The sequence below is a fragment of the Lissotriton vulgaris genome, chromosome 7 (genome assembly GCF_964263255.1).
Source record: "Lissotriton vulgaris chromosome 7, aLisVul1.2, whole genome shotgun sequence".
Classification (NCBI taxonomy): domain Eukaryota; kingdom Metazoa; phylum Chordata; class Amphibia; order Caudata; family Salamandridae; genus Lissotriton; species Lissotriton vulgaris.
The window spans coordinates 835747958-835763851 of NC_141695.1; the positions used below are offsets into that span (position 1 = coordinate 835747958).

Consider the following 15894-nt stretch of genomic DNA (forward strand, 5'->3'; position numbering starts at 1 on the left):
AAAGAAGATTCCAACCTTCAACTCCTGCCATTGAATCAAGCTTTATTTCATTTGGCGAAGAGCGGGTCCTGAACCTACCGAACACCCACCAGGAGATACTCGGCCGACCCTTCTATGCTCGCCCTCTCAACTCCCACCAGGCGCTTCATCACTCATCAAATATCTTCAAATCCTACTCATCTACCTGCACTTCAAGCCTCCGGTAGCTTGCTTTCTGCCTGTTTTGCTGGATTTCCTTGCAACTCGTGCGATTAACGGTGACGGTTGGTCTCGAGCTTCAGCCCGTGAGTACGCAGCATTCCCCTAGCGTCATCAACTCCTGCACGTCATCACCTCCTAACGTGCACTTGACGCTGCAGCGCTTCACCTCACCACGCCTCCTCGTCGTCACGCTCACGCACGGCAGCCATCTTAGCTGGTTGCCTAGCTACAGCTATACGCGCCGCGTTAAATCTTCACACGGAGTCAGTTTGCTGGAATTTAACGCTGAAGCGCGACCTTCGCTTCGTCTTATTGACATTTCTTCACCATACTGAGGATTCAAATACTGGTATTTTCACAATCTTTCGCTACATTTTTTACATGACAAAAATTTGTTATTTCAAGTGTGTGCTCTTTCGGTGACAGGCACACCTCTGCCTGCATTTCAATTAACGTTATAAGCTTTAATTCATGCGTTTTATTTCTTGAGCACTTGTAATTGTTTTAATTATTTTTTTTTCTCAACCATAACTGTGAAACTTTTCATTTTAAATGGCTTCTTCTCAACAATTTGCTCAACCCCCACCTTTTCTTCAACTTCCTGGGAAACCTACTATTCCTTGGCATCAGTGGGTTAGAGCTTTTGCCAACCATATTGTAGCAATTGATGCAGTTAAGTTCACTCCTGAGAGAAAAGTCGCTATTTTATATGGTTGCTTGGGAGTTGCTGCACAGCATGTCTTTGAAAATCTCCCAAGGTCTTCTCCTCCCTCTGGTGATGCGGGTGATAATTGGGACGAGTATAAGGAAGCTTTATCTCGCCTTGCAAGACATTATGGTGAAGAACCTAATAAAATGCTTGAGAGACATCACTTCTTTAAGAGAAGACAACGAGAAGACGAATCCATTGAGGAGTACATTGCTCAGTTGAGAATCTTGGCGTCTACTTGCGAATTTGAATCTAATCCCGACATTTACATTCGAGATCAATTCGTGTTCGCTTGTTTCTCCAAAAAGATTCAACAACGCCTGTTGAGCTGCAAGAAGCCTACACTTCAAGAAACTATTGACATTGCCAAGAGCATCGAAAGATCCATCACTACTTCCAATGCTCTTCAGAAAGATCAACCTCATACTTCTGTTCATACTTCTTCATTTGATAATTCTACTTCTGTTAATTTAGTTAGCACTAATAAGTCTTTTAGACAATTACAAAAAAAACCTAACCCTTATTGTTACAGGTGTGGTTCTAAATCCCATATTGGCAATAACCCCTCTTGTCCTGCTTCAGGAAAAAGGTGTGTTTTATGTAAAAAATTAGGACATTTCCAAGGTATGTGCAAATCTGTCAAAAAGACGTTCAGACCTTCTGTAAATAATATTGTATGTCCTGATTTGGATGATTGCATTGATGAATTCCAAGACATGGTTGTATCTATCCATTGCAATTTCATCGATACTTCTAATTTAGTCAAAGGTCCATACTGCTCTGCACTGTTTGGGAACGTTGAAGTTACAGTCATGGCAGATTCTGGATCTCCAATAACCATTCTCAACGAAGTATTCTTTCATGAAAAATTGAACAATTCCATTTCTTTGTTCAAATCTGACCTTAGTCCAAAGGCATTTAACAAGTCTGATATTATTATGCTTGGCTACTTTAACTATAGGCTAGAGTGTTTTGGCAGATCTATAATTACAAAGATTTATGTTGCGACCAAGGGTCCCAATATAGTTGGCTGGCAAGATCTCGCCAAAATGGGTATTTTCCTAGTTCCTGGTTCGGATGATCCCATTAGAGTGGGTGATCCTCCTGAGGGTTATTCTCCTGTTCCACCTTTTGTTCCAGTTTGTCTCCTCATTAATGATCATGAGTCAGACATCAAACAAATCTTGGACAAATTCCCCAATGTTTTTTCCAACCAACCAGGTACCGTCAAAGGCTTTCAACATGAAATTAAGCTGAAAGCTTCTGCTCAACCCATTGTTCATAAAGTTCGCCCTGTCCCTATCAGTGCCAGGGATGAGCTTAAATCTGTGCTCACTTCTCTTAAAAAAGATGGTATCATTGCACCTTCAGACTCTTCCGAATGGGTTTCGCCCATTGTTATCGTTCGCAAAAAGAATGGTGAGGTTAGGCTATGTGCCGACCTTTGCACGCTAAACAAAAATATTTTGGTTGATTGCCATCCCCTTCCCAAAATTCACGACCTACTTGCCAACCTAGGTGGTGCAAAATATTTTTCTCTAATCGATTTGCGTTCGGCATACCATCAGGTACCCCTCACTGAACCTTCTCAAGATCTCACCACTTTTGTGACCCCATTTGGTGTTTTCAAATATTTGAAACTTCCATTTGGACTTGCTAGTGCAGCTAGTGTTTTCCAAAAAATAATGGATCATCTTTTCGAGTCTGTTCCCGGGGTGCAGGCCTATCAGGATGACATTTTGGTTTTTTCACCTGATTGGAATTCTCACTTGTCTCATCTATCTTCTGTTTTGAGCAAGCTCAATGAAACTGGCATGACTGTCAGAGCTGACAAATGCAAATTTGGCTCTCAATCCCTGGAATACTTAGGTCATACCTTAACTCCCAAAGGCATAAAACCCAAGTCCTCTCTCATTGAGGCTATCTCTCAGGCCTCCCCTCCCAAAGACAAGGACGCCCTCCGCTCCTTTTTGGGTTCAGCAGAGTATTCCGCCCGTTTTGTAAAAGGCTATGCACAAATCGTTGAACCCCTTCGTTCTTTGCTTCGCAAAGGTTCTAAATTTTCTTGGTCTGAAGAGATCAATGCCTCTTTTACCCACGTCAAGAAGATGATTGTTGGTGCCCCCGCTTTGCATCCCTTTCAAGATTCTGCCAAATGTTTCATTATGGTTGACGCCTGTTTGACTGGTTTAGGTGCCGTCTTGGGTCAGTCGGTTTCTGGTAGAGAACACACAGTTGCCTTTTCTTCTAGAAGACTTAAGGATTCCGAAACCCACTATAGCACCATTGAACGAGAGTCATTGGCTTGCGTTTGGGCAATTGAAAAGTTCAAAAACTACATTTGGGGTAGAGAATTTGATTTATTTACCAATCACAAGCCACTCACTCAACTCCTCAACGGGGATGGCCTAGGTAAAGCCTCTTCAAGACTTGTCAGGCTCTTGTCCAAATTACATGAGTTTCACTTCAATATTAAGCACATCTCAGGTGGTAAAAAATTTCGTGCTGACTGTTTATCTCGTATGTCACTCAATAATGCATCAGATTTTCAAGAAATTGGTGACGTTGAGTGTGTAGTTGCCACCCTTGACGCCACCAAATTGTGCCCTTACATTACGGAGGATTCTTGGTCCAAAGCCTATGAGAATGATCACAATTTAAAATTGGTTGCACAATACATTTCTAAGGGCTGGCCTGAGAATAAAAAATTGTCTAATGAGCTGAAAGCCTTTTCCATGATTTCTTCTGAACTCTCTCTTGTTGACAATTTAATAATGAGGCATGATGTTTTTGTTCCTCCTTCTGATGTCAGACCCGATATCATTAAATTCGCACATCAAGGGCATCTAGGCATAACAAAAACATCTCAACTCATCAAATCCCATTATTGGTGGCCTTCTATTGAGTCCCAGGTAAAGTTTTACATTGATTCCTGCAATGAATGTTTACTCTCGGATAAGAAATGGAAACTAATTAGTACGCCCCTCCATCCTGTTCCTTTTCCACTCAAACCTTGGGAAAAGGTTGGGTTGGATTTTTCTGGCCCATTCGATGTCCTTCCCCATGACATGAAATATGTCATTCTTCTAATTGACTATCATTCAAAATGGTTGTACCACATGTTTTGTGACTCTCCCTCCTCTGCCAATGCCATCAAATTTTTGCGGAATTTGTTCATCATTGAAGGTTGTCCTTCTGTTGTAGTTACCGATAATGGTTCCCATTTCGTATCCGAAAAATTTAACTCATTTTTAATGGAACATGATGTTGTTCATTTCAAAGTTGCACTTTATTCGCCCACTTCAAACGGTTTAGTTGAACGGGCTAATAGACTGCTCAAAGATGCTGTTCAAACTGCCATTTCCTCCCACAATGATGTAAGGAATTTTGTTGAAGAGAAGTTTTGGTCATACAACATTTCTCCCCATTGTACAACTGGCATATCTCCCTTTTCTTTGTTAAGAAATAGGAGTGTTCACACCAAATTGTGTCCTACATGGTTATCCGAGAAAAACGTTGAGACCCTTCGACCTTCTGATGTTTCTTTATCTGAAAAAGTCTCACAAAAACAGTTTCTAATGAAGACCAGGCATGATTCAGGTAAATGTTTCAGTTCTATTGTTTTAAAAGTTGGTGATTGGGTTCTCATCAAAAACCCAAGAAAAGTTGCTAAAGGCCTCTCTAAATTCTCTACCCCAGTTCAGGTAACTGCTGTCAGTAGGGCTTCTGCTTTACTTGGCAGCAGAGGATGGTGGAACAAGAGAGCTTTAGTTCACTTGTCCAACTCACAGGCTCGCTCCTTATAAAGTTTGACCAAAGAACAATTTGATCAGTGTGACTGGTCTTTTTGGTTAGATCTTCCATGTTCTTCTGACTCATCTTCATCCAGTCCATTGTCAGATGCATCCGCATCATTAACAGATTCCTCTTCTTCTTCAGATCCCTCCGCTTCATTGATGTGTCCCTCTCCCTCTTCCATTGATTCTGAGATTGGTGGGAAAGTTATACATCAAGCTTCTGCTCCATCTGTTCGATGTAGGAAGTTACCTGTCAGGTTTAATGATTATGTTTTAAGTTGAAACTTATTTTCATGTTTCAGTTCAAAATACTTTTGATGTCTCAGTTCACATGTTTTTGCTTTCTTTTCCTTCCTTGCTTTGAAATGTTGTGAAGAGGGAGAAGTTGTAGTATATGTCCATCCTCGTGCTGCACCCAGCACGAGGGATTGCTTCTTGTCTCCTTCTGTGTTGCCGTTCTATCGCCCCGTTCGGTTCTAGCACTCTGGGCAACGCTAGTCAGTTGCCCGGAGTCCTGGAGTCGAGCGGCGGCTTTTTCCTGTGGGTGTTTCTACTTTAATAATAAAGAAGATTCCAACCTTCAACTCCTGCCATTGAATCAAGCTTTATTTCAGGTAGCCCAGGACCCCCATGTAGGGGGGATACCCTCCCATGGTGTTCAGACCCCTTTAAACTTGCCACTTAATGGCATGACTCTGGCGACTAGTAGGACCCCTGCCCCACAAGAGAGGAACATAAGAACGAATTGCTGTAAACTTAATCTTCCCCCTGAAGCTACCCCTTTAGTAGCGGTACTTGTAGGGGTACCTCCACTTGGAGACCATGATAATGAATCCACCCTGGCCCTGCTACGAAAAACCAAACATTGGTGTGAGCAACGATGTAATGGCAATGCCGAGATTTCAACTCACATTATAATGGCTAGACGGGTGGGGTGGGTCGGAAATTGTCCCAAACAAGTTGACAGTGATAGCATCATTGTAAATTTTAATAAACGTGACATAGCTGGCAGGCTGTTCTGGGATGCTCCTGAGCTGGAGAGGAGGGGGAATTAGGGCTTTGCCGCTGGGTTTTTTCTATCCCTCAGTAAGTCGATTAAAAGCACCGGCTAGACCTCATATTGAGGCATACTTAAGAGGTCCCATCAGAGCGTTAATCACCCCTCTAGACTAAAAGAGCTCGAGTCCCACCCAGAAAGGTCTTGCTGGAGAGAGGCAACAGCCCCACATTTATTATCCTAGCCAACAGGGCAGGAAGGAGGTGATTTAGTTCTTACAAATAAATGTTCCCCATTGTCCCAGCTTGATGTGAATGATTGACTGGAGGCGTCCCTTGATTGTTCACCTGAACCCAGCCAAGGAGCTCAGACCCTAGATGCAGAAGTTGCCCCTAATTGTAAGATCATCAGCTGGAACATAGCGGGTCTTATAACCAAAAGAGACAATACAAGTTGGCTGAATTTTATAAAACAATATGACATAATTGGTCTACAGGAAACGTGGGATAGGGGGAACAACTTTTGGTTGGATGGGTTCTAATCTTATTGCTTACCGGCAGGCCCTGCCCTCGCAGGTAGAGCTAAGGGGGGCCTTGTGCTCCTCTTTTCACTAAAGCTTAAAGGGTCTCCAAAGAGGTTGGAAGCGGGTTCCCATAACTGTTTGATAGTAGAACTAACTACTCCTAATTATCCCAAAACATTAATTGTTAATTTCTATAATTCTGGAGAAAGTGATTTTATGAATCAACATTTATGCTATTTGAGATGTTTTTAGAAGACTATAGGCTGTAGCAATCCACTTTTTATTATATTATACTTATGGGCGATTTTAAAATTAATGTGTGCGATTCGAATTGTTATGTTGATGATCACTTAGGGCCTGCCCACTCAGTTACACCCCACTTTGAGCACACGCAACAGGGGGAAGCTTTGGAGGACCACTTGGCTGGAGCTGATCTCTTCGAACCTAGCTTTAATGATCGGGTCCCCACATTTAAAGCCAAGGTGAAGGACACTGTCATTGACTATATATTCCTGTCCCTCCGATGTTAGATAAGGTAGTGTTTTACAACACTAAGTTGTCTCCCTTCAGTAATCACAAACCAGTAATCTTAGTGCTAGATAAAGATTGTGGTCTTCTGGGAACAGTGGGAAAGAAAGTGGGAGCCAACTGTGTGGTAACAAGTGCTCAGGGGAGGAGGTTCAAATGGTAATCCCTGAATTCTTCCTTGCTGATCTCTGCGAGAAGGCCAAAGAAAAAATTGCAAAATGTGTAGATTATACGACCCCAAGGGTTAAGGTTCTTAGAGCCCTTGAAGGTATTTGTGGCCAGATAGCATCCGATTTGACTGTGATATCCAAACCCAGATTAAAAATGGGCAAAAGGTGGTTTGGTAACAACTGCCCCCGGGCCCACCGAAATCTAGCTCAAGCCCAAAAAAATACTCCTCGAACCAGGGAACAGATAGCCACTGTAAGGAGGTAGTATAAGTCTGCGGTCCGTACACGGAAAAACAAGATTAAAGAAGAGGCCTGGAATGCACTTTTATCTTTTGAAGTACTAAAGGATAGTTTGAGATTCTGGGCTATTGTTAATACACCTTTCTTCCGGCATAGAGAATGACGCTCTGGAAAGTAACATTACAGAGGTGCAGTGGCTCTCTCATTTCGAGGCAATCTATGGTTCTAACGTGACCCTGGACCCTTTTGGTAGCTTAGAAAATGAAAGAGTTTTACCTCAGTTGGTCTTTAAGGAGGAGGATACTGAAAGGGCGATAATAGAGACATCTAGTAATAAAGCACCTGGCCATGATTGTGTCCCTGCAGATCTGTATAAATGTGACCTTAAAATCTGGGCTAAGATATTAACAAACGTTTTTAATGCTTCAGGTGCTCAGGGGTTTTCTGCATCTTGGTCCGGGTCGACAATTATACCAGTTATTAAAAAGGGCCAGAGAGGGGATCCACGGTGTTACAGACCAATATCATTGATCGATTCAGCAGTCAAAATCTTAGGCAAAGTGATCCTAGCTAAAATCACGGACTGGGTGAACGACAATAAGGTTTTATCCAATCTACAATACCGTTTTAGACAAGGTAGAAGCACTATGGATCAGTGCCTTAATCTATATTTATTAATAAGCAAATATACCATAGCCAAAGAAGGTTCCTTGCAGATGGCGTTCATGGACCTCTTCTCAGCGTTCGATCTGGTTAACAGATCGAAGCTGTGGACTATTTTGCTTAATATGGGCATTGATCCTTGCCTTGTTTATTTTCTGGCAGATCTACACCGGGATCTCTCAGCAACAGTTAGTTTCACTCAGGATGGTAAATGCACAAGGCACTTAAAACCAGGTAGAGGCGTCCGACATGGGTGTATATTGGCGCCACTACTTTTTAACCTTTATATTAATGCGCTAGATAAAACCTTACATCAGGCAAGCTTGGACATTCCGCGTGTAGGAGAAAGGACTATTCCGGTTCTTCTATACGTGGACGACGCTGTGTTACTAGCTCGTACAGCTATAGGCCTCCAGTGGCTTCTGGATGCCTTTGGGGCCAATATGAAGTCCTTGGACTTGATAGTGAATATCGCGAAATCACATGTCATGTCAATGGGCCAAAGAAACAGAAAAGCAAAATTGTTTTTCTGTAATGGAGCAGAGGTGTCCATGGTGACCTTCTTCACATATTTGGGGGTCTTATTTGATGATAGATGTTCCTGGGTCCACCAACAGAAAGCTAACAAAACTCAGTAGTTAGATCAACAACAACTTTACTAGGGTTTCCACAGAGTTTGGGGGCTTGGCCTCTTAAGCCATGCTTAACATACAGATACAAATGCCTGACTATTGCTATGTATGGCTCTGCCATGTGGGGTTATAAACAGCTGGAAGGGGTGCAGACAGCAGAACATAGATTTTTACGTACTCTTCTGTACGTACCTCAATCAACCCCAACTTTTGTTATCCATCAGGAACTGGGGCTAGGTTATGTGTCTGATCTGTTGAGATTAGCCCCGCTGGTCTGCTGGCTTAAAACCTGGCTTAACCCAGATTTAACTCTGAACCATCAGATCATGCGGGACTGTGTTACCTTGGATAAAGTCAGTAGTATTTTGTGGTTGTCCTACGTTAAGTCTATGTTTCTTAAACTGGGGCGCCCTGAACTTTTTATTGCCCTGGAAGGGATAAAAAAGGAAGACGTGAAGTGGGTTAAATCTTAATTTGTTAACATTTCAATGATGGAACGCGAAGAGCTGGAGTTAAAAAAAACCTTGTGTTAGGGCTCATTATTTGAGAAAATCTTCTCCGTTAATTGAGACATATCTGAGAATAGTGACTAAGCCCTTCCATCACTGGCTCCTGATCAGGTTTCGTTTGAATTTAATTCACTTCTCGCTTGGTAACCTTCCGGGGTGGTGTAAACCAGAGGATATAAGCTCGTGTCAGAGCGATAACTTCTCACCACAGGACACACTCTACTTGATGTTTTGTGATTATGACAATGAAATTCGCAGGAGGTTTTTAGTCCCGCTATTGAGGAGAAAGGTTTTTTTTACAGGTTAGACCAGCATTAATGTATCTTCAAATGCTTGATAATACATGGGATATTTTTAATATTGGTAGTTTTCTAGTCGCAGCTGAACGCCTTAGCAAAAGAAGATATCCTTCGTTAATTCATGTATGAAATCTCATATTTTATATTTCTTTTTATCATCGCTCATACGAATTTATTGATATTTTGTGTAATGTACTTTTATGATTTTAAATAGTCAAATAAAGTGGTTTGTCTGTCTGACATTTAATAATAACTTCCTTCAATCCATCAGTATCGAGAGTACATAAGTGATAGTAACATGTCTGGAAGATGGCCCTTCTTAAAAACATCAATCGACAGGCCACATTCTTACTAATGTTTAATACTTCTGAGCTGAAAACATTTCTGTTGGCAGAATAAAACACGTACCGCAAATATTTAGCAAATGTAGGAAGCCCACAAGTACGGATTTACTGTGGATGGGAAATTGCAGAATTTCTGCAGTCTAATCCTCGACCAACTAAGTTTCACTTTACACCATCTTTAAAACAAGACATGTCTCTAGTTCCCACTGCAGCACTCTTCAAAGCCAGATTCCATGGCCATACCTTTAAAGTCCACCTCTTTAGCTCTTTTGCTGAAAAACAGATACTCACATAAGCAGGCCCACTCCCACTCAGCCCGGTCACTGCATCTATTAGATCCTCCTCTACTTCAGTGCAGAAACCCACACTGGCCATGAGCTGCTCCAGAAGACGGCCATCTTCCACCTCTGCATGTGTCCCTGTGGCATAGACGGTCGCACCCTCACGGACAATTACCGGAGTGTTCGTCATGCATCGGATCACCTTCGGGGCTGGGTGAAATATGCTAAGTTTCTGAAAGACAAGACAGAGAAAGATTCACGTTCCCTAGAGAGATTCCAAGTGATGCCAACAGAAATGTGGGGGATCGTACTACGCAGCAATTCATCGACCACCCCAGTTTAGAAGGCAACAAAGATCTCCAACAGCAAACTTACTGCTTCTTCGTAGTGCTCTCAGTAGACAACTGACACAGCAGTATTATAAATACTTCATCTGGCGCCTCAGCCATTCTGCCTCTTAATACATCATCACACAAACCAGGGCTAATCCAGGCACTTCACAGTTACAAATCGCCCACCATGAATCGCTGCTCTTGCCCTGAGCATTACTAAGGACACACATCCCATATCTTATGAATTTGGCAGATCTAATAATGTCCCAATGTGAAACACCCTACGTCCAACGATCTACTCTCAGCTCCAATACATGTGCGCAAATCCTATGGTGCCCCTTGGAATTACAGAGCCCCTAAGGCTTCCACCAGACATGCATCTGGTAGTTCAATAGGAGTCAAGTTGCACATCATTGATGATACTCAATATAACTAAAAACTGTTCAGGGTTGCTTGTTTTCCTATTCAGGGGGTGGGCCTTAAAATATAAATAAATGCAGGAAGACCTGCAGATCTAGCACATACAATTATTTACTGCACCTAATTGTAAGATGATCAATCCATTATCAGCAAACAATATACATTTGTTTTATTCATTATAAAAATAACGTGGCCCGATGGAGGTCAGATTTAAACATATTTACTGTTATGACACTAAATTACATTTGTGCATGAACTAGCAGTTGTTGATTGGCCACCAGCCGCCAGCGTAAAAACGTAACATGGCATGTTCTTAGGTCCATTCGGAGAAGGGCGTTCTTCAATGCACAATCATAAGTTCTTAGACTGTGCAAACAAGTGAGCAGAGCTGTGGCAGTACTTTGTGCACTTTCACACGTGCATTGAAGGGAGAGGAACTACAAGCCATTCTGCTGCTTGCTTCTCAGACACATGCACGGAAAGGAGAAGTCGAGAGGAATGTCTAAATAGAACGGCTGGGTGTGATGTTAGACACCCCAGCGTATTCCATATGGGAACTCTGATTCTATTTCTTGGGTTTTTCACTTGTTCAGAATGATAATTATTTTTGGAACTATATTCTTCCTCAACTTTATTTTCCACTGAACCTGAAACATGGTTTAGTACCTTTTTTCCTCTTGAATAAACACCCCCAGCGTATTCCATATGGGAAGACTCTGATTCTATTTCTTGGGTTTTTCACTTGATCAGAATGATAATTATTGTTGAAACTATATTCTTCTTCCTCAACTTTATTTTCCACTGAACTTGAAACATGGTTTAGTACCTTTTTTCCTCTTGAATAATATTTCAATCAAGACTCTTTCTGTTTGGATTTGTCTTATGGACTAAGTTCCTATGCTATTGTTTTGAAGAATATATCTTAAATTATACATATATTGTATCAAGCTTTTGAATGATTTTATTCTACACTGATTTCATCTCTGCTTGATGTCCACATAGACCAGAGGTATCCAGCACCTGAAGCCTGGTTGAACTATATATCAGGTGAGTGGTAAAGACCAATGGCAAGGGTGGTTGGTTACTCTGAGAACCACCTTAGATACTCACATAATCTCCTACGTCTTGTCAGCTTACCTTTGGTAGCCTCGTCTAGTGAAGTACTCGTCAGAACTCATCCCAGAACTGGATATCATATTCGTGTTGACCTCCTACACACTGCTGTGCTTTGGGGAGGTTTGTTATGTTTTATCTTGTAGACTTATATTTGTGAACATCAGTAAATCATTTATTGAAAAGAAATAGTAAATCAGTTCTGGAAAGATCTCTTGCCCTAGTTTTCAGCCAGCCCAAGGCATTTGAAGTACGCCCAGGATTCGCACAAACTGACCTGCTGACTTTGTGTCATCAGGACATAACCTTTCCCCTTCTGTGCTTTCCTTTGAAAATTCAGAGTGTTCAAACTTTTTAGTCCAATAGACTCAGCCGAACTAAAATAGGGAGAAAATGCCCAGAAAGCACAGATTTCTTAACTGACAGTCCACAATTGGAAAAGATATGTCCTATGGCATCAAACCGTCTGTCAACCCTACTCCTTATAACTTTAAAAGGTTGAGTGAGGCTGCCACTATATTTCATGTCAGAACTGAAGCATTCTGACACTTGAACCTATATTTGCTTCAGTTAAACCAACTAGAAAGAGCTGCCCTCAAAGGACTAGAAGTGCATACACGGTGTTCTGACAAATTGCGTCACTTGTTAACCTTAAGGATGAGAGCTACAAACGACTATTTATGGGCAGATCAGTTATGAAAAAGGAAGATTGGGTGGTATCCGACGGGCAGTATGTAATTTTACGTGGACGTTTAATTTTCCAAATTTTGGGAAATGGTGAACCGAGTTCATTTAATATCTGCATTCCTTGCTTACTAAGTCAAGTCAAGTCAAGTCAAAGAATTTATATAGCGCACTACGTACCCAAAACAAATGACATACTTTTGCGTGACTGAAGTGCGCCCTTTTGTAGCCAGATGTTTAGGACAAGCAGGGATGTGCACTGTCAGCCCAGGGATGTAGACTACCTCTTTATGAGAGCTGGAAGTCCTGGGATGTGCAATGGAAGACTTGTGATGGACCCAGGAAGCACTGGGATAAGCACTAAGTGTAATTGAATTTGCAATGTCAGGCCAGGGACGTACACTAGATGCCCTGTTTTGGGCACCAAGAGCCCTAGGTGTGTACTGTCAGCTCAGGGACATGTCTGGAACGCCGGGGTGTGCAATGGAAGCTCCGTAAGGGGCATAGATAGCCCTGTGAAGTGCATTTTTAGGTCATGTGAGTTCACTGGAAACCCTGTTATAGGCACTAGAAGCCCTGGGATGTGCAAAATCAGCCTTGGAACGGGCACTGGAAGCCATGTTATGGGTGCTGGCAGTCTTGGGTTGTGGGTTGCAGCCCGGAGATGTGCACTGGAAGCCCTGTTATATGTGTTGGTAATCTTAAATTGTACAAAGCCAGCCCTGAGATGTGCACAGGCAGCCATATGATATGTACTAGCCGATGACCTGATGGGCACAGTCGGGTTCACCATCGCTTTGGTGTACACTGGCATTCCTGGGCTCTGCACAGGGTGCTCTGTGCTAGCTTAGCACTGGAAAATTCAGCGTTCTGAGTACGGTGTGTTCCTGTCATGCTCTCTGTGCATCACACTGCCAAATGTACTACACTACGATTATAGTTGCTATTTCCATTCCGCTACATCTGGTTGTGGCACAGTTGGCAAAATGTTACCCTCTTCCAGACTGCATATGGCGTGGGGAGAGGAGATAGAGTTGGTGGGATAGCTCACTGGGTTAGTACGCCTCCTCTAAAGAACTACTTCAGACTTAACAGTTACAATTTCAGTAAATAACTCAGCGGAATGATGTACGAGATGCAGAGATCTGTGCGTGACACCTGCAGGTCACAGGCCACGACTACTTCAGTAACAAAGAGACTGCCCAGCAAGTAAGGCGCCAGCTGCATAGGTGAAGGGGTAAACTAGAGGGAACATTTTGAATCCTAGTAAACAGAGAGGCCAAATGATTAATGGGTGTACTGCAGAGATACCGAAATCAGCAAATTATAAATGTAATGGCAGAAAGATAGGTTCATGGATAAAGACACCTTCGGCAACGACCCATGGATATCTCCCCTTATCAACATTTGAGCGATCGGCCGGCAAGTACTCGCATCCTTGTGTGGATCTGTGATTTGTGAGCTTTGCTGACAGCCTATGAAAACAGAGAACATAAGCGTGGGGGGTGACAAAAGCCTCAGTCCCTGTGGTGGATAAATACACTGGAAACCAGTAAAGAAAAAACTTCAGAGTTTCGTGAGTATGGATGCCGTTATAAATAAGAATATCACTACTTTAAATGTGCTGTCTCAATTTGAGACTTCACTGGCGAGATTATGCCTGTACCCCTTTTTTAGGTCTCGACCTCTGCCAATGCGCTTGCGCATTGCAGATGTCGTGACTATGGAGTTGAAACCAGGAAAGCTAAATCAGGCGGATTGCGCAGAGTGCATGTGTGTCCGTGCAAGCGCTTTCCATTTGCTTCCCGAGCCGCCTGCCTGCTTCACACTTCAAAGGAATGCCGAGAGCCAGCGCTTCCCTCCCACTCGCTCACTCCCCACCCGACTTGTTTTTTTTATTGCCACGCGGCGTCACATTTATAGCCGCGCGGCGCCAATGTTTGTTATAATAATGTTTCACCCAAATTTTATTCTTCGTCCCTTTTTGTTCCTCGATTTACTATGCCATTTACAGCTGCAGTAATTGTACAATTTAGATCCATATTACTGTGTTATACTAGAGTCTACACACTATTGCATAGGCTTCCTGTCGCCATACGTGAACGCTTTCGCATTTTGGCGTATCGTCCTTCGGGTATGCCATTTCCTGTGGCTTTTACACTTAAGTTTTGTTTTAGTGTATCCGTGACATGCACTGCCCTCTTGCTCATCCAGATCCTGTCTGGGAGCTCCCCATGTGGCCCAGGTCATGACCCATTTCCTGCCATGAGCTCGTAGAATTTATCCAAATATTTTTTGCACATACATATTCTTATTCCTTTTTGTCCCTCGACATAGTCTGTTATTTTTGACCCCAGTAATTGGTCTTTATTTTCACCATACTGGATCTACTAGGCTAAATCAGTTGTATCAGCTGACTCATGCCGATCGGGTCTTTACCGTGACCCTGTCATGTCAGTTTACGGCAACCGTCTGCTACTGGCATTTGCCTTCCGGCCCAGAGTTTACGTAAATGCAGCCGACTGAGCTACTGCACGCCGCTCATTCAGAATACACAGATTTTCCGCGCATCCCACTCGGGGATGCCTATCTTATCGAATCATCATTTGCTATGGTCAGGTTCGCTACCTTTACTTTGCAACTGCCACCTTGCTTATGTCTACCTCCTTGACATCACTCACAAGCGGAATGCCGCCTCCAGCACGCCCATTGTTATCATAGAATTATTTATTATTTACATATTGATCTCTTATTACACCTTGTTGTTCTGACATATTATTAATCGTTTTGGCACGATAATTAGCATATTTATGTTTTCCGCCTTCTTCCTCTTCAGACAGCGTGCGTTCGATTTGAAAACAATTGTGACTCTTTACAAACCTTAGATCAAGGTATCAACTTCATTGTCATTGCTATCGTCCTCTCCGGTAATAGGCTTCTGTCTTCAGGAAATACAAGTCCTCTTGTACTAGTTAGGTCTCTCATAGGACCTCGCTTCCTTTCTAAAGGTACAACTAAGCTCCCTAGGTCACTTCGCTTGCCTGCGGTGTTTTAATGACTCTGAGCTCTTACTTTAATTATCTTCTGTCTTTTCGGCTTTCACAGACTGTAGATTTTTCATACAGAAGCTGCTATAATTTGGTAAGTCCCTTGTAGCATACTTTGACCTTAACCATAATTTGGTAAGTAGCACTTCATTCTTTTTTTTTAACATGTACTGTGACCAACAAACTATTTCTCCTGTTCTTCTTGTTTCCCCCTTGCAACCCCAGCATTACCTTTCTGCCCCTGTTAGAATCGTTTTTTTTGCCCTTCTGCCCACTGTTAGACTCGCTTTTCCCTTGTTTTTCTGCCCTTTGTTAAACTCGTTTTTTGTGCCCTTCTGCCCCTGTTAGACTCGTTTTTTGTGCCCTTCTGCCCCCTGATAGACTCGTTTTTTTACCTTGTTTTTC

General features: G+C 42.5%; 1 protein-coding gene across 1 annotated transcript in view; it reads right to left on the bottom strand.

Moving 5' to 3' along the window:
* PYCR1 (pyrroline-5-carboxylate reductase 1) overlaps positions 1-15894 on the bottom strand; it is a 108786-nt gene that overhangs the window by 56531 nt on the left and 36361 nt on the right. The window contains exon 5 of the mRNA XM_086931178.1: positions 9904-10125. Coding sequence (XP_086787304.1) covers positions 9904-10125 — 222 coding nt within the window. The remainder of the gene's footprint in view (positions 1-9903; positions 10126-15894) is intronic.